Source organism: Rattus norvegicus, chromosome 1 (assembly GCF_036323735.1).
Source record: "Rattus norvegicus strain BN/NHsdMcwi chromosome 1, GRCr8, whole genome shotgun sequence".
Lineage (NCBI taxonomy): Eukaryota > Metazoa > Chordata > Mammalia > Rodentia > Muridae > Rattus > Rattus norvegicus.
In genome coordinates this window covers 117,585,828-117,610,200 of record NC_086019.1, presented here as the reverse complement: position 1 = coordinate 117,610,200, position 24,373 = coordinate 117,585,828, and the positions used below count along the sequence as shown (strand labels likewise).

General features: G+C 40.9%; 1 protein-coding gene and 1 pseudogene across 3 annotated transcripts in view; both read right to left on the bottom strand.

Moving 5' to 3' along the window:
* The window catches only part of Gabrb3 (gamma-aminobutyric acid type A receptor subunit beta 3), a 235,459-nt gene extending 228,030 nt beyond the window's left edge, over nucleotides 1-7,429 (bottom strand). The window contains exons 1-3 of one of the 3 annotated variants that reach the window (XM_039101122.2): nucleotides 7,291-7,429; nucleotides 6,374-6,465; nucleotides 6,110-6,177 (exon numbers count right to left, since the gene is read on the bottom strand). In XM_039101122.2, coding sequence (XP_038957050.1) covers nucleotides 6,110-6,177; nucleotides 6,374-6,465; nucleotides 7,291-7,370 — 240 coding nt within the window. In that variant the 5' untranslated portion in view covers nucleotides 7,371-7,429. Of the gene's footprint in view, nucleotides 1-6,109; nucleotides 6,178-6,373; nucleotides 6,466-6,590; nucleotides 6,742-7,290 lie in introns of those variants that run through there. The other 2 variants (NM_017065.2, XM_039101126.1) reach the window with 2 other exon arrangements.
* Nucleotides 7,430-15,634: 8,205 nt separating this feature from the next.
* Sarnp-ps1 (SAP domain containing ribonucleoprotein, pseudogene 1) lies at nucleotides 15,635-16,503 on the bottom strand (annotated as a pseudogene).
* Between the last annotated feature and the right edge of the window lie 7,870 nt (nucleotides 16,504-24,373).

The following is a 24,373-nucleotide window of genomic DNA, read 5'->3' as shown; positions in this document are numbered from 1 at the left end:
ACAGACAGCAGCAGCTACTTATCCAACTGCTTTCATTTCCTGTCATCTAAGAAAACATGAGCAGAGGGTGTGCTTTTGGAGGCTGAAGACAGAAACTTGTCATAATTTTCAACAAACTCAGTCTCCGTGAATTTCCTTCCAGATAGAATAAGTCGTTAAACGTGCATCAGCTAAAACTAAATATTTACACGCAAGGCACCATCAGCAACCCTGAGAAGGCTCAAGAAGGAAGCCATTCAAAACAAGAAAATGAGGGGAAGATCCACTTTTTAAAAGAAACTCTAACAATGCAAGCTTTACAAGCTCCCTAGAGGGAAAGACGAAAAGCATTTGCCTAGGGCTCCCTATACCATCCGTACTAATATTAAACACAACCCTCTCTTCATAAAGAGGGTTACGTAAGGGGCCGCTGTCATCTATTTCCTCAGTTCATTTATGCTTTCTTATAAGTGCCTGGCATTGATGTGCGCTTATGGCTTAAGTATGAAACATACTGGCAGTGAAAAGTATTGTTCTCAATGAACACCCAGACCTCTATGCACAACAACCTAGAATCAAACAGGGACACACTCTGTGGACCTTCTGGAGAATGTCTTCCTGGTAAGCAGCTTTCCATCCCACAACTGGGTCAGCAAAACATTCTTTCCCTGGCTGAGTCATACCCAACTTTCTTCTGCATTGAAAACACTAGCACATTCCCACCTTTGAACTGCTTGTAGCAATTCTTATACAGCTCTGAATGTGGACTACGCCTGTAGTAGAGGAACAGCAGACAGACGGCTCCCTGATTTGGATAGCACAAGTGTTTTGACTACAGTTTTCTTTCCAGGGCCCTCCATGAGCCAGTGTAGGCATCCATGTGTGTACTGCAGGCATGGGGTCAGTGAGTCACCTGAGACCAGAGTTGATAGAGTTAGGAATGAAGCCATAGCTTCTAGGCCTAGATTCCTCCTAAGTGCCCTAAAATTCTTCTGCAATTTAACCTCCTGCCTGCAAACCAGCAGAGTGCAAGATTGTACTAGGTAGGGGCTTAATCAGCAATCATCAACAGCGAGGCAACTCTGAAGTCAGAGAAAGGGTGTTAGACAATTCCCCAAACCCTTGATTCTAGCTTACTCTAGCCAGAATAGGTCTGCTCTTTCTTCTCTCATATGGAAAAAATGTCAAGAAAAATGAACTATTAGTATAGGGAACGTGTATAGTGCATCTGAGAATAAGTGTGTGAGAACATAATATGTAACTTGTATATGAACATGTGTGAATGTATGAAAATCATGTGTGACTATTAGCATATGCCCTTATGTTGTTTTAGAAGTACCTGGAGCTAGCCATTGCACCACTGGAGTTCTGCTATCCTACCTTTCTTTGTAACATGAGTAACAATGTTTCGATTTAATAGTTAAGAGACTCCAAACAGCTTCCTGAAATGTGCTCAGACTGTGTTCTTCTGCACTCTACTGTCTTTACACCTAGATATATACAAGTGGATTTATGAAGGAGAAATGCGACATGTGACTCATTAATATGACAGGATTCATTTTTTGTCAACTTGAGGAAAACTAAGGTGAACTGGGAAGAAGGAATCCTAATCAAGAAATTGTCTCCCTGGGATTGGCCTTCAGACAAATGTGGTGCGTTTTATTGGCTAATGGTTGATCTGAGAAGATCCAAATCACCATAGAGAGGTGGTTCTAGTTCTCTAAGAAGGCAGAGAAAGCCAAGGCGAGCAAGCCAGTAAATAGTTCCTCCATGCCTTCTACATCAGCTCTGGCTTCTGGTTCCTGCCTTCAGTTTCTTATCTGACTTCTTTCAGGGACAGAGTGTGACCTAGGAGTTGTAAAATAAAATGAATCCTTGACTCCTTGGGTTGACTTTGGTCATTTTTTTTGCCATAGTAATAGAATCCCAAACTAAGACAGTATCCATGGACGCTGCCTAACTACAATAAGGACAAGACACAGGGATGATGGCTCATAGGTGTGTGAAACCAGAAAAGAAAAAAATGATCCGGTATCTACATTTCCATTAGGACTGCATTGATTTTAAAGGAATAGCAGTTTTAATTAAATTGTAGATATAGTAATAGAACTTCTAGAATTCAGATCCTATGTTCCCAGAACTTCATAGTGAAAAAGAAGGAAGTGCAATTTACACTATAAACTAACAAATTAATACCCGTTTCAATAGAAGGCTCATTTAGAATGCACTAAGTACACTTTACTTTTCCTTATACTTCCTATATTTCAAACATGTATTCATCCGGCTATCTAGTCTATATGCTTCTTACACAAAGACTACAGTTAAGCACCAAAACCACAGCACAAACATGATAATTTTCGATACATAATGTTCTCATATACAATCTCTCAGAAATCCATATGTTAAACCTCAATAATTATATTACAGTGTCTAATTTTAAGGATGATTTAAGTTTTAAAGCAGGTATAAGAGAAACAAAACAAGTTATATCAAAGAAAATGATGTCCTCTGATCACTGTCAGGGATCAAGGAAAGAAAAACTGAAAGACAATAACAAATAAATAAATAAATAGTATAATCTCTCCAGTAACCATATATAAAGTTGTGGCCAAAAGCAATTCTATGTATTAAAGTAACCAAATCCATTGCAAATTATTTGCACGAAACACCGAAAAGGGAAACCGGATAACACGTCCACACACATAATTTGTTTAACTGTTTGTCTGAGATCCGGGGCTCCTTGGAGGCATCATCCACACATCTTCCAGCAGGTACGGACGGAGCTTTACACTTGCTTAAAGAGAAAAGCACAGTATCGCCACTGAGCAGCAATGGCCCCAAAAGCTCAGAAAGAAGCACATTTTCATCTCCCCCACATAGCCATACATGCACTTCTATACAATCTAATTCAAAGTACGTGCAAACTCTATTTCATGAACTGTATATTTTTTCAGAACTGTCTATGAAACTGCTGAGGCAGCTCAGTGTTATAGTGCTTGTTACTCCTGAGTGTAATTCCCAGCACTGCAAACACATACTTCTGTGTACATGTGTGTGTATGTATGCATACGTGTATGTGTGTGTATGTATACTTAGGATTGCGTTTAAGTGTGCATGTATGTATATGTGTGTATATATGTTTGTGTCTAGATGTGTGTGTGTGTGTGTGTGTTTGTGTGTGTACATGTATGTGGATGAGAACTTCAGGAAAATTTACAACAAATATATGACATTTCAAGATCATTTATCACAATATCTTTAATTCTGCCATCCTTATTCCTCACCATTTTGCTCTTCTGTCTAAATTTAAATTGTTACCAAAATATTGTCAATTTATGAACACCTATCTTCCAGCTTGTGAAATCTTCCGCGTTGTGAAATCTCGGGCATGATGTAGAAGGGCCTAGGCAGCTTATGTGTCCTCTGTTCTTTAACTTGCACTCCTCTGGTTAGAAGCTCAGATACTGCTCATGCAGCCATTCTTACCTTTGCTATCCTACCCCCACCCAGAACATCCTCTACTGGCAACATCAGACAGTATCCATGCCAGGTTAATTCTACTTTCTTTCATGACGCTTTCCGCATCAAAAACATTTCTCTCCACCTTCTCTCCCCGAACCTCCCTCTCCCCTCTCCCACCCCTCTCCCTCCCTCACTTTACCCTGCACGTCAGTCATCAACTTTAGTGGTGCTTGCCATGCCCTAGATTTTGAGTGCCATTGTTACTTCCAATAGCTATAACACTCTTAAAACAAAACTACTCATTGTTGAGTGATGTTTCTTTATTCGTAATTTATAGTATTTGGTTTTGTGCCCTGGTCAAGCCCTTAACTGAATAAAATACTTCCAAAACATATGGCTGCATGAAGGGTGACTGATAAAATAATAACCACATTTGAGGCTGTTTTGAAAATGGGTCTAATGGGTCATGTGTCATAACTCTTATGTACATGTATGTTCTACAGGACAATGCTGGTTAATCTGCTTCTGCGGGGAAGAAGACTTTACATGGACACCAATCATGTCCGTCCAAACACATTTGATCCCCAATGCTACTACACTGTAATTTGCATTCAAAATAACGTTATGTCTCCAAAACCAGAAAAAAGTACTCCCATGAGAAAGCAAAAAGGAGGAGGCATAAAAGAGAACACTGTGGATATGCTGTGCACGGTTATTGTTACACACTTTAACGCTGCTCTATATTGAAACTTATATCTTCATTTCATCTATCAATAAGTCTAAAGACAAAGCACCTCCACTCATGGACTATGGACGAAAACAAATAAGTAATATTTTTACATGTATCAACCATAAGCATAACATCACAACAACTGGACAATGAACTCATGAAATGTGCAATGGCTTCCACTACCACTCTTTCTTCATTGCTCTGATTTTTTAATACTGCGTGTTCTTAAAGCACCATTCCATACACTTGGCCTCTATTTGACATACAGCGATATTTGACATAGAGACACACTAAATATCCACATAATTAGTTTTATCAAGAGATCTTGAAATTCCCCATTGAAATTGTTCAGACAGTGGATCAGGAATAAATGAAATTGTTCCCACCAGGCCACAAAACACAGTTTAAATAAAAGTATATTGTAGAGCTAGAAATAAGTTCAGTGTGCATAATGTTTATTTTCAGTGTACATTGAAGTCATGTCCCTCCTGTGCTTCTGTGTTTCATGTTGCACTACCTAGACACACTGATGTCCTGAGTGCTATACTTTGGGGGAAAAGAACAGTTTAAAACAAGAACAAAACAAACAAGAAACACTTTTGCTTCTCTCTTTTTTTAAAGGTGCTGGAGACCAGTACTGTTTATCAAAGTCAGGACCTGGTGAATATTAGGTAGGTTTATGCTACATTCCTGACTGAGAAGTCCAGCTCCTCATGTTGTAATTATATTTTTTGAAAATTATAAAAATTAGTTTGGTGGGACATATTTCCCTATAAACCCCAAAATACATTTATTTAAACATAAATCTTAAAATGTTTGAAGAAAACTGTTCTCATTTATTTGTACATATTATAGCTCTATAAATTACTGTAAAGTTTCTCAAAATGTTGTGCACAAAACACCTGTTTCAAAATAACCTGACGTACTATCCTTAAATGTGAATACCCCAGGACACCCCTCTAGGCCAACTCTGTCAGAACTCCTTGGAATGAGGCACCAGAGAATATGTGTTGAAAGCAAGCTTGTCCATGTGATTCCAATGTACACCACGTTAATAAGAAAAACATACCAACTCATATTCTCAGCATTGTCTGTTCAACAGAAAAGTTGCCAAATGATTGCACCATAAAAATATTGTCTCCAAATACCCATTCTTAGAATTTCTACAGTGCCACTTAACAGAAAGATCAAACCTGTTTCCTAAAGTCAAGGTATCACTTAGCTACTTATTTTCTGGCTCATTAAGGGGGGAGGGGGAGCACCATCTCCACATCTTGGGCTACTGACCTCCTCTTTCCACAAGTCAGAGTATTGACTCTTGTCAGCATATGCATAAACCCTGACACTGGAAGGCCAACCTTCCAGAGCCCTGACAAGGCCTCCCTCCAGAGCGCGGGGCAAGGATCCGTCAGCACCTAGGACAGCGCCCGGCGGAGGAAGCCGGGCCTCAGAATAGAGACTGAGGCTGGGAAACCCACCAGAGAAGCTGAGACACAGACTACGGCCACTTGGTCGTCTCTCCGGCGATCCGCAGCAATTTCCAAATGACAACAAAGGAAATCCTAAGTTCCTTTCACCTGGGGATGCAAGCCGCCCCCACACCCAGTCTCTTCACAGTCCTCGGCGCCTGTTGCTAAGGGAGGGGAAAAGGCGCTCTGGAAACCTCGCGACCAGGTGACAGCCCTCCTGAAATGCCTGTGTGCATCGGGTAGCGCTGAGGACAGGGACTCTGGGCCAACCTAGGACCCCGCGACAGGCCCGGCGCCCACGAGCGTGCAGGGAGCGGGGCGGGCAGGAGCCCAGCGCCAGAGCGCGCGGCTTCCCCTGCCGGCCAGGAAGCCCAGGCCAGTCCGGGCCTCCAGCCCAACACGGGAGATACGTATGGCTCCAGGCGGTCGGGTAGGGCCTGGGACAGCTTGGGGAAGCGCAGGCACTCACCATGTTGACTTCAGAAACCATGTCGATGCTGGCGATGTCGATGTTCATCCCCACGCAGACTGGGGGACCTGCGGGAAGCGCAGCATACCGTGATCAGCCAGGCTCCAGCAGGGGCTACGGGTGGCTCTGAGGATGGGGGGTTCGCAAAGGACCACCCAGCCCACCCCGCTGCAGCTCCGTGGAGGCCGCCCCCGCCTCCCTCTCCACCCAGACCGCCAAACGGTGGATCGCGCTTCCCGCAGCGGTCGCGCGCATCCCACTTACCCCCGAAGTCCGGTCTCAGGCGAATGTCGTAGCCTTTCAACAGCTTGTCGACCGTCTCCTTCACAAAGGACATGTTCCCGGGGTCGTTTACGCTGAAGGAGGGGCACATGGCACAGAGAACAGGGTCAGGCAACGGCTCACCCTCCAGCGCCCGGCGCGCACACAGCGCGCCAGCCCGCGCCCGGCCCGCTTCCCGTCAACCCACCAGCGACCCTACCTCTGGGCGCAGCAAACCACCGCCACCAGCACCGGGGCCGAGAAGATGCCGAAAAGCCTTCCTCCCGCAAAGCCCCACATCCCTTCGCCGCGCCCCGGCACGGGGGAGGGGGCGCCCCGCCGCCGTCGCGACCCGCAGCCGGGGCTGCTGCTGCTGCTGCTGCTGCTGCCGCCACCGCCGCCGCCGCCGCGCTGGCCCGGAGCGGAGGAGGCGGAGGGGGAGGGGGAGGAGAGCAGGGGGGAGGAGCGGGCCGGGAGGGAGGAGCCCTGGCGCGGGAGCGCTGGGCGGGCGGAGGCGGGGGCGGAGCCGGACAAGAACAGCACCCGCCCCTTCTGGGTCCGCGGTCGCTCCAGGGCTCCGGCGCCCTCCCCAACCGCGGCAGCGGCCGCACCGGACTCCCGGGGAGGGGCTTGCCTGCGGCCGCAGGTCCGAGATGGACACTGCAGCCGAGGGCCACGACTGCGTGGCGCCTTGCAGGGGGCGGGGGATGGGCCACGAAACCAAGACCTCCGAGCTTGCCACGGCCAGGCGAAGGATGGAATGCAAAGCACCGGCACCAGAGACATTTCTCGCCCTATCCCACCCTCCACCTTCAACCCCGCCCTGCTAAGCGGGAGAGCCAGTGGGCACCGCAAGGAGCCTGGGCGCTCTGCCTGGTCCGTATCCAAGCTGCAGAGCTTTGAGATAGCCCCATCCTCACCTGCTGGACTCAGATCCTCGGATCCCCAGGGTCCAGGAAAGCCAGATTGGCAGTAGCAGGGCCTGGAGCCCGGAGCACATGGCGCTGCTCCTCTAGCCTAACCTGAGTGGGAACTGCTCCACTCTACCGTCACTGAGCTAGGAACCAACAGCGACGTGGGGATCCCCGCCTCCCCCCACTCCGCCCCTACCCCCACCCTCGGGCTTTCCCGCCTGACCCATCTTCCAGCCCCTTGCATGGCGGCAAGATTATCTATTTATCAAACGTGACTATGAAAAGCAGTCTCCTTAAGCTGCGCCTCTCCTGCACAACCATATGAGTGCTGAATCCTTCCTGCTCACGTAAACGCATTCATAATGAACCGTAAAGAGAAATCTTGTCGATAAACTGCGATCCAAACCACACTGATGAGACCCTAGCTGGTCATTACAAAGATAAGAAATAATGTGACTTTCCTGGTACAGACCAGAAACATTCACCCTTACTTTAAGGTAAAGATCTTTGTTTTTCTTGTGACAAGACTACATCCTTTAGTGGTCATTAGAAAACTGCTGGAATATTGGTTGAAAACCAGCACCAGTTGGTACACACTGATTTTGTATCACCACTGTTCACTCCCTGGTGCACATCCCACCTGTATATCACTAGAGTACACCCACTGGTGCTTGCTCCCAAGGAGTGCCTACTCTTTTGTGGACAGAGGTTGCCTGTTTTTCTATAGTTACACCATCCCACTATTCTCAAACAGGGAGCCCCACAGATCAAGTCTGTTTCTCGTTTCTTTAGAGTAGTTCAGGCGTCCAGGATGTAATGAGTGCTTAGTAATATATGACTACTTTCCAGCATTGACTCGGGTTTTTCCCCCTACATCTTTTATTTTTCTGTCACCAAGATTTATGTAGGTAAATATCTAAATCTAGACTTTTATTCTCAAGCTGGCATGTTTTTTTTTGTGTGTGCATTAATTTTAAATATCGTTGCTTTTCTGAAAATCAGCAGTTTTATTTTTAGAGCTGTGGATGTGACTGCATTACCTGGAAGGTTCAGAGATAAATATAGCTCCCTAATTATTTTCTGGAAAAGTCTGTTCATAAGTGCTTTGTATCCTGCGCCCTGGTAGTGTGCACTAGAACTATTGCAAAGTGGCACCTTCATTATGACACACATTTATGATTAGCCAATCGCTCCTGTTTTTATGCACTAACTTCAGTGTTAGATCCTGCTGGGAATCATTGCTAAGAAAAATAAAGAATGATCAGAAGAGCACGTGAACAAGCCAATACCATAACAGGGCCTGTCTTCCTCTATACTGGTTTAAGTGTTCTGCAATTGGCTGAAAAGCATTACTAATCAGCTGTGGCCCACCTTAGATCTCTGCTTCCACCTCTTTCTGGAGTTCTTGACTTTATTATCACCAGCTGTTACTCTAGCACCTAACTCTGTGACAGCGCTGATCAACCTTAGATAGGAGCAGTCCCTCAGTTTTATATCTTGTCCATGCCCACAATTGATGAGGAGAGAGGATAAAACACTTCCTGCTCCAAATGGCCCTACTCAAAATCCAGCAAGCCAATGGTCCTAGGATGGATTTTTCTGCCAACAGACAGAAGGGGCCAATGTATATACACGTCTTTTTTAATTCGTTTTTATTGGCTATTCTATGTATTTACATTTCAAATGTTATCCCCTTCCTCCCCCTCTCCCATCCCCCCTCTTGCTTCTATGAAGATGCTTCCACTCCTACCCACCCACTCCCACCTCAACACCTTAGCATTCCCCTACACTGGAGCATCAAGTCTTACAGGACCAAGGGCTTCTCCTCCTATTGGTGCCAGAAAATCCCATCCTCTGCTACATATGTGGCTGGAGCAGTGGGTCTCTCCATGTGTAGTCATTGGTGTTGGTTTAGTCCCTGGGAGCTCTGGGGGTGTGGTTGGTTGATATTGTTCCTGTATATACACTTCTTAATGCCTCTTAAGAAGCATGACTCAGCCTCTCAAAACTGATCCTATGAGCCATACCTCTCAGTTCCTCAGGCTCAACCTTGGCCTGTATGCTGGCAAATCCTTCTGTTCTCCCTTTCAAGGTCTCAATCCATTTTCCTTCCATTCATGTTTTCATTGCTGCTGCACAACAGAAGTGCCATTTTGCCTGGGGATATGTTTTCTGGGAATCTAGGCTAAATCTGGAACTACCCCAGTAAGTCATTAAAAATACCACTTAAAATACAATCAATCACCTTAAAATAGAAAAAAAACTTTAAAGAATACACTCATGTAACCACTGCAATTCAAGTTGCATGGGCCAATGATGTGTTCACTATCTTGGTTATTGCAGTAACTTCCTTCTATTCTCAGCCTACTTTATGAGGTATGCCAAAAAGCTGGGTGAACACTGAGTACCATAGATATTGTCCTTCTGTCTTGCTGAAGTTTCTAAAACCAAAACTTTGTCACACCTGGATCAACTGGGTGACGATGTGTTGGTCAATTCAGCAGGAAAACCTGGCTTAATCAGCACAAACTGCATGCAAAGGATTATGGGAGAGTTCAAAGAGCACAAAGTAAAAGAAAACCAAATCAATTTCACCTATACTAACACATCACTTCCTTGCTCTATAGCTTATTTTCTTATTTCCGGATGGAACAAGGCTCATTCGTGATAAAATATATTGTTTCTTATTATTGTGTATTAAATGTACAAAATAGAGAGTTTCATATTGGCATCATATAACTTTTATTTAATTATGACCATAAGACAAGAGGACTTTAGGAGTCCACAGTAGGTAAATGCTCATGACAAGATAAAGAAGCCAATGACAAATTGTTCACAGCTCAGCAGAGCGAAGCAAACTAGGTAGGATTCCTTGCTATCTAGATCCTCAGGTGGAGGGTTGGAAGGAGGTCACATTAAATGGGAAGTAATCAGTCCACTGATAGAAGGACCTTATAGAAGAGTTCTTATGAATCTGTTATCTGAAAGATCTTCTGCAGACTGAGCCAATCCTCCCCAACCCCACCCACTCTAGTTTTCTGCCTCACCATGTGGTGTGTCTGTTCTCACATCTGCCTGAGTCACCTATGATGCTACTTGTATTAGGTCTTCTACCTTTGCACCTATGGAACTGTTATCTAAGGTCTCTCTTTCTCCCTCTCCCTCTCCCTCTCCCTCTCCCTCTCTTTCTCCCTCTCCCTCTCCCTCTCCATCTCTATCTCTTTTTCTCTCCTCTAAAATGCTCATTTTGTGTAGTTAGCTGTAGTTACAGATGTTCTCTGAGGCAGAAAGGAGAAATGGAAGCAGATACCTGCATCATACCCCCCGCACTCTGTATGGGAGTGATTTGGATGATGTAAACACCTTGAAACAAACCATGCTTTATGTATAGTTATCCATTACTTATTAAAAAATACTGGGAGAAGACAAGAGTAAGGAAAGAATGCAAGCAAGTTACATGATATACTTGTATGGTAGATATATATGAAAATGAAAGGATATTGGCCTTTCTCAAAGATACACATGACAAGATCACGTAATTTGTCACTCTGAGTCTATCATATACTATATTACATTCATGAATTCATATGTGTTAAATTATCCTTTTATCCCTCAATCATAGTATATGATTTTCTTTGAGTATTCCTGAATTAGCTTTGTAATATTTTTATTTGTTAATTATTACATCTATGTTCACCAGGGGAAAGATCAGTATCTCTCTTCTGTTTTTGTATTCTTATCTGGATTTAGTATTAAGGTGGCACTAACTCCATAGAATGAGTTTTGTAGTGTCCTATCCCTGTATATTTAATGCAATTTGGTGGTGATTCTGGGCAGTCTGTGCCTTTCTTTCTTTATTATGACTGCACTCTGATTGCCTGTTATAGGCTCTCTCTCTCTCTCTCTCTCTCTCTCTCTCTCTCTCTCTCACTCTCTCTCTCTCTCTCTCTCTCTCTCTGTGTGTGTGTGTGTGTGTGTGTGTGTGTGTGTGTGTGTGATTTAATATTGTTAGTGTAGTGGTTTAATAAAAATGACCTCCATAGGCTCACATGTTTCTATACTTCTTACTCAGTTAACAGAACTTTTTGAAAAGGATGAGGAGGTATGGCTTTGTTGGAGGATGCGTGTCACTGTGGCAGGGTTTGAGGTTTTAAAAGACTCATGCCATCATCATTGTACTCTCTGCCTCCTACTTATTGTTAGAGAAGTTGGCTTTCAAAAGTTCCTGCTGCCATGATTTCACTTTTCCTTGGCCACGGTGTTTCATCACAGCAATGGAAAAGAGGCTAATACAATAGGTCATATATGCATGTGGATTTATCCTTTTCTTTTGGAATTTCTACAGTTTTTAGAGTACAAGCTTAGTGGGTATGAAGGAGCATTCATGACATGAGCATGACCATGTCAAAGACCACAGCGTCCATGCCTCAGACTTACGAAAATGGCAAACCTTCCTTAGATAAGGCTCAGGGAAATTGCAAGGCCTTCCCCTGGTTCCTGTACAGATGTTGACAGTGTGTGCAAAAAGACATCAACCACAACTTCTTCCCTCTAGATGACAAAACCCCGAGACTTGGCTCCACTACAGAGAGGTTCTATCTACCTAGATTAGCTAACGCAGGTGCTCATTCCACTGTATCTGATAAACTTGCTGAGTTTCTGGGCTGCTGGTATGTCCATCATAGTGTACAGCTCACCCAGTCTCAGCTTTTCTGTATGTGTATCTCATTTCCTCATTTCCTGACATCTAGTCAGACCAGTCTTAAACCCATGTAGATCAGGACAAGATTTTCCAAGTATTTATTACTGATTCTGTGTATTTCATTACCATCTGCAGTAGCACTACCCTTTTACAGAGTTTGACTAATTTGAGTCTTATTTCTCTCTTACTTTAGTTAAGGAATTATCTATATTAAATATTCAAGGAGCCAGTACTTTTTACCTTCTAATTCATTAATTTCTGCAGTGAACTCCAGTGTTTCTTTTTGTTACCCTGCTTTTCTCTTTGTCTTACTCTTGTTTATCTAAGACCTTGATGTATATCATTAAAGTATATATTTGAGATCTGTTTAATGTAAGCACTTATAGTGGCAAATATTCTTCTAAGAACTGCCCTTGTGGCATCCTAATGGTCCTGACAGCTGTGTTTTCACTGCCATTCAATTCTAAAATTGTAGGATTTCGTCTGGTTTCTTCAATGGCGCTGGTCATTTCAGAGTGGACTGTTCAGTTTCCATGCATTTCTGCTGTTTCTTCATTTATCATGCTATAAATCTGTACCTTTATGCTGCTATACTCTGATAGGGATACAAGGAACTGTTTCTATTATTTTGTATTTGGAGAGATTTGCTTTATTTTGGCCAAAATATCATTTATTTTAGATAAAGTTCTATGGGCTACTGGAAGGGAGTGTATTCCTTGACTGCTAGATGGAGTATCCTGTAAATATCTGCTGAATCCATTTTATCTATGATGCTGACTTATTCTGAACTTTCTTAACTTTTAGTCTGACTAACCAATCTATTAATAAGAGGGGAGTTTTAAACTAGCATTATATTGCTGCATCGAGATTACCTATTCTTTTATGCCCATTATCACTTATTTATATAGCATTGGAGACTCTAAGAGTCAATATACATGCACTTCAATTGTTAATTTTCTTCATGGACTTGTCCTTTGATAATATGCAGTGGTCTTCTTTACTACTTCTGATGATGCCGAATTGTAGTGACTGTGTCAGATCATAAATGTTATTCAAGCTGCTTGGACATCTATTTGCTTCAAAAATGCTCGTCCATCCTTTCATGTTCAGCTTGTGTCTTGCCAATTGAGGTAAATTTCTTAGGGACAAAAGACAGTTGGATCTCATCTTTTAAATGTAATCATCTGGTCTGTGTTCTTAAATTGTAGAGTGAAGTAAAGGCCATTTAAATTTAGAGTTATTGAGAGCTTTGCTGATTTTGGCAATTTTCTGACTGATTGGATTATTATTTTGGTATTTTTTTCTTCATCTATATGAGGAGTTTTGCTGGTTGATTGTGTTGGACACGATGCATTCTCTCATTTCCCTTTGTTCATCTGTTGCTCACAAGAAATTTATTCTTTGCTCCTTCCCTTGGTTGACTTTCATTTTGTGATTCCCTTAAATATCTCGTGCAGGGCTGGCTTGGTAGTTGTGCATTGCTTTAGTTTGCTCTTGAAGTGTCCTATTCCTCTGTCAAATTTGAGAGATAACTTTGCTGAATGTAGCAATTTTGGTTAATGTTATCTATTTTCAGACTCTAAGATGTATCTTTTCTTGGACTTTAAATCTTTTTAAAGATTTATTTCTAATCCTATGTATATGTTATATATGTGTCTATTGTTTGAATATGTGCATTTGTGTGCAGGTGCCCATGGAGGACAAAATAGTCAGATACCATGAAGCTGGAGTTAGAGGACATTGTACACCACACTATATGGATGACAAGAACCAAACTCTGATCCTCTATAAAAGTAGTATGTGCTCTTAGACACTAATATTTTTTTCTAACACTTGGTCATGGCTTTAAGTTTTTGTTTTAAAGAGATCTGATAATATTTTTAAAGATTTCTTTGTATGATTCTTTAACTATATAAGAAGAGTTAGGATATGTGCACATGAGTGAAGACACAAGTAGAAAACAAAGATATTGGATCACCTGGATCTGGATATAGGAGGATATAAGAAGTTACAATCTACCTGATGTGAGTGCTGGGAACTCCTTGATGTGGGTGCTGGGGACCAAACACGGGATCTCTGTAAGAGCAGTATGAGCTCATAGCCTCTCAGCAAACTCTCCATCAAAGTATTCCGATATGTTAATTTTAATAGGTAATTGGAATCTTTCTTCTACAGCTTGTAATATTGTTTCCCTATTGTATGAGATACATTTTTGTCATCTTAACTATGATGTGTCACAAAATGGTTCTTCTCTGTCATGTCTATCTGGGGTTCTAAATGCTTCTTCACCTTGTTCTGAATGTCCATTTATTTCCTGTAATGCAGAAAATATTCTGGCATAATTTTACAGTTTTCTACAGTATTAGTCTTTATTCCCAGGTGTCTATTACAAATATATGTATATGTATGTATATGTATGTATATGTATGTGACAGCCTTTCACTATGTAGTCTAAGATGACAACAAACTTGATATCCTCTTACCTCAGCTGTCCAAGGAGCTGAAATCACAAATTAGTCTTAATTCCACCACCACATCCTGGCTACCTCCACAAATTCATGTGAGCTGTCACCTGATTGTTTCATAGTGTTCTTGAAAGTTGTGATCATGTTTATTTTGTCTTTATTGATATTAGAATGTAATATAGCATTTTTTAAAAATTTTGTCCTTTATCACTGGATCTTCTTTGGGGGGGTGCTGATGGAGGGGCTTGTTCTAATTAATGGGAATGTGTTCCACAGAGTTTTTACTTGAATTTATATATTTATTTCCAGCTTTTCTATTTGTTTTGTTTCCTTTTTCAAATCCAAATTCCCTTCCTGAATTTCCCATGCTTTTTTTTTGATGTTCTCATTCATTTTTCTTATCTGCTTCATTTGTTTGTACAATCTTTGAAGCTATTGATGGCGGGAAAACTGTGAATTAAGGTCAAAGTCTGCCATGTCGGGATAGCCTCTGGCCTAGGTGCAAGATAGAAGACTCCCTTCATGAGTGGGCCTTCTTCTTCTCTGACATAATCTGGGGAATTCAAAACTCAAATTCCCCTATCTGAGAAATGTCATGTAGCCTTAGTTTGATTACAGGATCAGTTTCCTTTCTCCTGATAAAACCTGCTTAGCCAGCACTTGAGAATGCTGAAATGCTTCCCCAGATTAATGGGACACTCCAAGTACCCTGTGCTCCCAACCAATGACCTTTGCCCATCCTGGATGTCCTGAGCCTCAGGTCCCCAAGACCTCAATCACCCTAAGTAAAGTTGATCTGCCTGCTGATTGCTGGTCCTGGTGTGGTTTATTCACTGTACATACTCACAGGGTCTCTGAAACCACTATTTGATGTCTCTCCTCCCACTGCCCTCCTGCATTGTATTGGCTAATGATCTATGAGAGGGGCCCACAATTATTGTTCCAAATGAAACATTGGAATTGTTCATCTGCCCACTTCAGTTGCTTTGAAATCAGTAGTTGAGAAGTTACGTACATTTGTGTGAGTTTCCCGACCTTCATTTTTGAGTTCCTCTGTTTCTTCTCTTGCCACTTAAGGGCCTGTTGTCTTTTTATCTCTCCATTTTTACTTGAAGTTCTTCCTTTTTTCTCTTTTCTTCCTTTTTTATTAATAAACAAAAATAATTAAAAACAAAAACCACAACAATCTTAAATGCAGAAGAGCAGTTAAATAAAACTGCTACTGAATTCAAGGATGTACCAAATGTATATGCTTCCTCACTGTGAGGCATATGACTGTGAATGTAGGCAGATAGGTAGGGAAGTGTGTGTGTGTGTGTGTGTGTGTGTGTGTGTGTGTGTGTGTGTGTGTGTGTGTGTGTATGTATAAAACCAAGAAAATCTGAGAGATGGAAACCACTATGGGGCGGGCAGAAAGCACGAACTTTTCATTATGCAATCCCAAAATGCTCTGCTCTTTTTCTTTTCTTTGCCTCAGTATCCTCTGTGGTTCCAGTTCCAGCTGAACTTGTCACAATTCCAAATCTCTCCCTCCATTTCTTCAGCTTCTCATCATCCTCAGACTTTCTAGAGATGGAAGAGTCATTCAAACCAAATCTCTGTGCTCTTTTCTTTAGTTTATCCAGGTTAACTGTAGGCTTGGTGTCAGATGATAAACTTTTGTAGGAACTGAAGAAATTCCAAACGTAGCTGCACGAGCAACCTTCTTACTCTCCAAGCTTACAGGCACATTGAAGCGTTCAGCCCTCTTCTGCATTCTCTCAGTTTGAGGTATTCAGATGAAATGTTTACCACCTTCTTCTCTGATGACATACCAACAACTTTTTCAGGAGGTTCTTCCTCTTTAACAGGCAGTTCTCCAGGCTTTGCTTTTTCTTCCTCAGTTTCATCTCTGAGTACACCTTCTTCATTTGCTTCTTCTCCAGCATGTCCTTCAAGATATGCCTATTGATAAGATCTTCTTTTATTCCCTTGGTCTCTAAACCACGAGCAAGACATTCTTGCTTTAGTTCAGCAAGCTTCAGCTTGTGGAGGTCCAGTCTCAGTCGCCATCTTGCTGACCTTGAGGTTCTTCTTAATGGACAGTTTACCCTTAGGATCTCAGCCCTTCACTATGGCTCAACCAGCTGCTCTTTGATAATCGGCTTCCTTCTTTCATCCCTGGGTAACCCTGCAGCTAGAGCGATAAGACGTGTTTCTCTTATGCACTTACCTTTCTGTTTCTCTAGTTTTCAGTTAGCCCATAACTCCGTTTGCAAATGACTATTGCCCTTCCCCTTTTCCACTTGCCTGTTTTTTCTCATGCTAATGATCCTTTCCTTCACCACAGCGCAGGGAGCAGTTTTTTATTCCTTTGAATGTCTCTACTTTGGTATTCATTTGGAGGCTGGGTTAAATCTAGGGCCCTGGGCACACTGAATCTGTCTTTTCTGGTATTTTGGCCAAGAAGGTGGGTCTTTGTTGCTTTTTTTATTTTTGTCCTGTTTTCTTCTGTTAGTACTTCCTGGTGTCTGAGGTCTATAGGACTCAGCTAAAATTTGTGTAACAAGAAGGAATCTCAGGAAACCTCCTCCTAAAGTGTCATTCATGAATTGTGACCCACATGCCATTTTCTGTAAAATTTGTAGTGATACCTGCAGTGTCACTTACTTTTGTGTGTGTTATGTGGCCCTTTTAACCTGTGGTTAAAAGTAAAAAATAATACAGGCGCATGGCAAGTTCCACAGCTCTCAGTGGCTTCTGTCAAATCTGGGAACCAAGGGTGAAGCCAGACATGACCTCAGCCTAGCCCACAGGCCCAAAGGCACTTCAACAGAAGCTGTTGAACTCAGATACAGAATAGTCCTGGAGCTAGGCAAGACCATTGTGGGGAGTTTGGGAAGGTTTTATACTGCAAGGTTTAGGAGGAAACTGTGGACCCACAGTGGAGACAAGACCTAACTACAGATGAACTCCATTGGTCTCAGGGTAAAGGACATGGGGAAAATCTACTGGTACTTAGCAGGAAGCATCATCCCAAGCATTCATAATGTTGGAAGTTTCTATACACACCAGGGAAGAAAAGGCATAAAGAGTCTCCCCTAGCAGTAATACTGGGAACTACGATAATGATTATCCTGGCAAGATAGCCCCACTGGTTTATTAGCGGCACAAATGTTATGACAGTAACGTAGCACTTTCTGATTGGATTTAAATCTTTCTCCACAAGGTGAAACTGATGTATGCTATGGTTAACTGAACCCGAAACTCAAAGCTGGCTAGGCCATAGGTCCTTAGAAGAACCCCGTATTAATATTCTGCTAAAGAAACTACCCCCTAGGACAAAAATATACATAGGATGTGATAGGGAGGCAAAGTTTAGAGCAGAGACTGAAGGAACAGTCATTCAGAGCCTGCCCCACATGTGGCTCAAGTATATACAGCCACCAAAACTAGTTAAGATGGATGAAGCTAAGAAGTGCATGCTGACAGGAACCAGATATAGATCTCTCCTGAGAGTCACAGCCGGGACATGTCGAATACAGAGGCAAATGCTAGCAGCAAACCACTGAAATTGAGAACAGGACCCCTGTTGGAGGAATTAGACAAAGGACTGAAAGAGCTGAAGGGGCTTGCAACCCCACAAGAACAACAATGCCAACCCACCAGAGCTTCCAGGGACTAAACCATTACCCACAGACTATACATGGGCTGACCTTGGGCTCTAACTGCATATGTAGCAGTGAATAGCCTTGTTGGGGTACCAGTGACAGGGAAAGCCCTTGGTCCTGCCAAGGTTGGACCCCCAGTATAGGGGATTGTTGGGGGAGCCGGTAATGGGGGGGGTGGATGGGGAGGGGAACACCCATATAAAGGGGAGAGGAAGCGGTGAGGGGACTGATGGACAGGAAACTGGGAAAGGGAATAACATTTAAAATGTAAATAAGAAATACCCAATTTAATAAAAATGGGGGGGGGGAGGAGAAGCTATACCCTAAGCTGTCATCTTTATACCCATAAACTAGAATGGCTTCTTTTTACAGTAGATGCTGATTAATACTCACATTGACATTCGGATAGTCAAATAAGAAACTCTGGAGTTCTCAGCTTTAAATGTGATGCCTACATGACGCTCCATGTTACCGAAGCTTATCTATAATCATGGAAGAGAGGGAAATGATTTTAAGAGCCAGAGGGAATGGGTATCTACCATGAAGTAGCATTTGTTGGATAGAACAATACCAATGCACATGACAACTTATAGCAACCAGGATTACATGTACAATACCTGCACAAGGACAAACCAGCCAACATCTCAGCATGTTTGGATCATGAAATCTACCTTTAGCTGAAAAGCTATTGGCACCTGATACCTGCTCAGGAAAGGAAAGCCAACTTTTGTTATTGATTGGTTCCAGTAGACGCTACCCATGTTTTAGTAGATGGTCCATACACAATCAGGAAACTCTAAGTAAACTCATTGATTTAAAAATAATAAGGGAAGTAGAAGACATATGAGGGAATGGTGGGGGGATGATGGAGGAGAAATTACAATGAAGGGAATGGGGGTAGATTTATTGAAACACATTATGAGCTTATATGAATAATGAAATATTTAAATAAAGAATGGGAAATAGTACATTTGCTCCACCTTAAATAATGCATTCACTCGTTACCCTTAGTCTTTCTGTACAATATTTTAAAAATATTTCTGTCATGTCAGCTATTAAAAGAAGACAATAAAGAAGAAAGATAAATGCCTGTATTTAATCTTCCACGTTTAACTCTTAGTTCCATTAATACTTTTGCTAATATTAGATCACTCACACATTCCTGAAATAAACCATAACTGTCCATACTACATCACTCTGTTTTAATTTATGTGAATCTGTCAATATAACTTTCATTATTACTTCTTTCTCAGAGCATAATTATAAAGTTAGACGGGTATTTAACATTTTCACTGAGCTAGCTGCTTTCTGATTCTTTCCTTCTCAAAAGATTTGCCCCTTATTTTTTCCTAAGAAGAAAACTCATCAATTTCTATTTATTTTTAAATGCTGTTGACTGTGATTTTATCACCAACTACTACTTTGTGAGCAGAATTTTCTGTCTACCCATAGTTTTTAATAGCTGTGTGATAATAAACCTTCATGCCTTGATGACAGAAGTTCAAGCTTTCAAATACCTTTTCAGGTATCTGGAGCATTTAATGGGCTGTCCACCCTGTAGAAGCTCTATGCACACTTCGGGTAGGACTTTAGGAGGCAAGGCAGCACTCATGGAAAAAAATGGTTTGTTTTTTCCTCACTGAGTTGTACTAGGGATTGATCATTCCAGAACAGGCTACTCAATTGTAAATCACACTTGCCACTGCAAGGAAGATACATACAGAACAACAAATGGTCAAATTACAACACAAAAACATATCAGGCATGAAAAATCAAGGCATTATGAGTCCTCATGATAACTCCTAAACTATGAAACTCACACATGCTGTAATAGATAAAACAACAGAGGAATATTTCAAAGGATTTCAAAGAAGAAAATCAGTAACCCGAATACACACACACACACACACACACACACACACACACACACACACCCCAAAGTAAATGATGTTAACTTAGGATCAGGAGCAGAAAGTCAACAACATACAAAAGTCAGGAAAGTACATGAAAAGTTAAGTGATATCAATTAAATCATCACATGGAAGAGAAATTCAGGAAGGCAATCAGTATTTTAAAAACAAGAAGGGAGAAGGAGGAAGAGGAATGTTAGGAATAAAAAAGTTCAATGAACCAATTAAAAAAATGAGAAGTGTCACTAATAGGGTTGACCAAGTAGAAGAAAAAACACAATGATGAAGAACACTGTGCCAGCCAAGCATCAAGAGGGAAAGAAAAGTTCGTAACCATAACTATAATATCCAAGAACTCTTGGATATGATCAAGAAAGTGAAACCAAGAATCTAGGTTGAAAAAAGCAAAGAGAATCTATTTAATGACATAATAGTAGAAAAATTCCTAAATCTAGAGAAAAATTTAGTTTTGAAACATAAGAAGCTTGTGGAATCCAAATATACACAAAGAATCTACCAGTGATACATTATATTCCAGGTATAAAACAAAAACAAAAATGAACAGGCAAACAAAAAACCAGAAGCAATAACTATAAGTTGTAAGGAAAGATGACAAGGACAACATTTTCTTTTAATCCTTCTATTCCTGATGCTTGAGTTTAATCCCTAGAACCATATAATAGAAAGAGAGAACAGACTTTTTTGTAAGTTAACCTCTACCCTCCAAAAAATGTACCTACATATATGCAGACAAGTATATATAAAAAGAAAGTACATTAAAAGCTGTAAGAAAACTTTCAAGTTACATACAAAAGCAGAAAAACAGAATAACATATCCCTTGCTTCACCTTAAAAGCAAAGAAAATATAGGACTTTCAGGTCTTTCAAACCTAAAGAGTAAATAGCCCCCAACCAAGATGGCTTTATCCATGTTTAAAGTTGATTGGGAGAAAACGGTACTTTAAGGTAGCAAGATAAGCATAAACTAAGGCAGCTAATGGCCATCAAGCCAGCGCTGCTCAAATTTACAGAAATACCACATATAAAGAAGGAAAAAAACAATCTTAACCATGACAGAGCAAAACTAAATGAATTTCAGGAGAGGACTATGGGAACAAAGGAAACTAGGAAGGCATCTCCTGAAATCCACACAGCGAAGTCCAAGCACTAACAGGTGAAAAACAAGAAAACAATCACTCTACCTGAAAAGCAATCCAAAATAACAAAAATGAAAAAAAAACTTAATGTAAATGTAAATCTTAAATGTACATGGCCTCAATTCACCAATAGAGATGAAGACTGAGAGGAAATTTGTTTTTTAATCTATTTGCTATTGTCGCTGAGAAACACACCCCACTGTTAAAAGCAACTACCGAGCCAACAGAAGCTAAATGCAGGCCGATATAATTATCTTATTATACAAGAAAGTTGATGATTTCAATTAAAAAATAAAAGGGATACATAAGGATACCATATATGAATCAAGCAAAAGTAAATATGCGTGTTCTGCACGTTGGGTTCCAAATTTCATAAACCAAAAGCAAACTAACACTAAAGGACAAACAGGTCCAAATGCTATAACAATAGGTCATTTCATAACCTGTTCCTATCTCTATGTAGGTCAACCAGACTGAAAACCAAAGAATTTTCAGAGCTAAACTACAATGTAGATTGATGTTCTTAACAGATTCATAATGAACATTCCATCCATGAAATGTAACATCTGTTTTCTTTTTTGAAAAGATTTATTTATTATATATGAGTTCACTATAGCTGTCTTCAGACACACCAGAAGAGGGCATCAGATCTCATTACACATGGTTGTGATCCACCATGTGGTTGCTGGGATTTGAACTCAGGACCTCTGGAAGAGCAATTAGTGCTCTTAACCACTGAGCCATCCCTCCAAGCCATAACATCTGTTTTTGTATTAGCTTAGAGAATCTTACATAAAAATAGGTCATAATCTAGGCCATAAATAAATACTTAGCAAATGCAAAAGGGTCAAGATAATTTATTGTATCTTAACAGTTCATACAATAAGAAAACAACAAATCAATAGCAAGAAAAACTACAAAAGCTGAACAATACGCTCTGGATGAACCAGTAGGTGTTGTATTAGTTACTTTTCTATTGCTGTGAAGAGACGTGTATCTCATAAAGGAAAGAATTTAATTGAGGACTTCCTTACAGTTTCAGAAAGTGAGTCAATGACCATCACAGCCAAGATAATGATGACAGATAGGGAGGCATGATGCTATAGCAGAGTAGTAACTGAAAGCTTATATTTGATCCACTAGTCTAAATCAGAAAAAGAGAGAGAATAGGAGAGACAGAGATAGAGAGACAGAGAGACAGAGAGAAAGCTTTTGAAATCTCTAAGACCAGTCCCCAATGACATATCTCCTCCAACAAGACCACACCTTCTAATTCTTCCTAAACAGTTCTAACAACTAGAGACCACGCATTCTCATATATGATCCTATGGGGATCATTCTTATTTGAACCACCACTTGGTTGGGGGGTAAATTGTTAGAATCAAATGAAAAGTAAAAGTGTAAAATTTCAAAAACCTTTAGGACCCACTTTAAAGGCAGTTAAATTTATAGTGTAGATGTTTATGGTTTTAAAAAATCTGAATGATCTCCACCCAATAACTAACGAAAAACCTCATGGTTCTGGGGGGGGGGATAAATCAAACATTATAGAAATGACAAAGATTGTGTCAAAGACTAATGAAATAAAGAGAAAAGGTTAATGCAGAGAATCAAGTGAAGCAAAGTATTGATTGAAAAACATGTAGGCAAACTAAGTAAACTAAAGAAAGACTCAGATTAACCAAATAAGGAATGGAAAAGGCGAAAGTTATTATAGATTCCAACAAAATCCATAAAAACGTTAGGGATATTTTGAAGTCATGTATACCAAAACAACTGGAAAATATAAGTGATCTGGGTAAATTCTGCACACATATGACCTACCAAAAATAAAACAAGAATATCTAAACAAACATATCTCTGATAGCCAGGATTGAACAAGATTGAAACTGCAATCTTAAAGGCTTCTCAACAAAGAAGCCCAGGACCATATGCATCAAATGCCAGATTCTATAAACTGGTAAAAAGAAAAAAGGAACAAAGAAAAAATCCTAGTGCCATTGTTTCTTACACTATTCCATGAAACGGAAAGGAAATCATCACTACTCCACTCATCCGATAAATCCAGCATTGCCCTGAGAAGCACAGAGAAACTACAAAGAAACCATGAACCAACTTCACTGATGGACACAGATGTAAACAGTTTCTGACAAAGAGAATCTGACAACAAAAGAAGACCGTATTCCATGACCAAATTGGTTTCTTGCCAAAAGTGCAAGGTTTGGTGCCACTCATGGAAATCAACAAGTGTAATTCAGCACAAACATATACTTAAGGGTGTAACTTACAATGACCTCCTCAATGGATGCAGAAAGGCTATTGAAAAAGTTCAACAGCCCCGCATGATCCCTAAATAAACTAGGGACAAGGAAACAAAACTGAACAGAACATAGCAAATCTGTGGTTGTCATTATACTAAAGTGAAAAACCTGGCACGATCCCTCTAAGATATAGGAAATGAAGTGAAATTGCACATGACACAGTCCTGTATTTAAAAAAATCTAAAGACTTTTTCTGCATAATCGTGGACCGAGTAAGCGCTTTCTACAAAGTGGTGGAATACAAAGTCAACACGGAAAAGTATGTAAGAATGTGAGTATTTTTGCACACTTGTCAGAAGTAGTGATTCAGGGAACTGAGAGACACCACGACTTAGCTTCAGAGAAATGGTCCTGGGAAATGTTTAATCATTAATAAGGTAACAATTTCACTTAAAACAAAATTTTAATACTTAATTAAAATGTTCCTGATATCTATGAGTTCACAAATAAAATGAAGCTTTTTGAAAATACAAATATATAATATAAAATATTTTATAGGTAAGAAGTAGTTAATACTTTCTGGTGTAGTGTTATTTAGTAACAAAACACAGAACCATAGTCACTGGGATTGTAGTGACTGAGACTAGGAATGAAACTGCGAAATCCTTACATGGGGAGGGGGCATACATTCAAAGACGATGTATTTGGCAGTTTCGATAATTTATTTATTTAATGACCAGTAACTTTTTTTGGTGTATGGGGTCCCTTTTCTAGGGACAAGAACATGTGTGACTTCTAAGTCAGCAGAGATGATGATGAAAGAGTGGTCACATCCCCATTGCCGAAAACATGAACCACAGGAAGAACAGCCATGAAGCAAGAAGCATGTTGTCATCAAGCTAGATCACCGAGGTACAGCCAGAAGATCATTGGAGCCAAGAGAA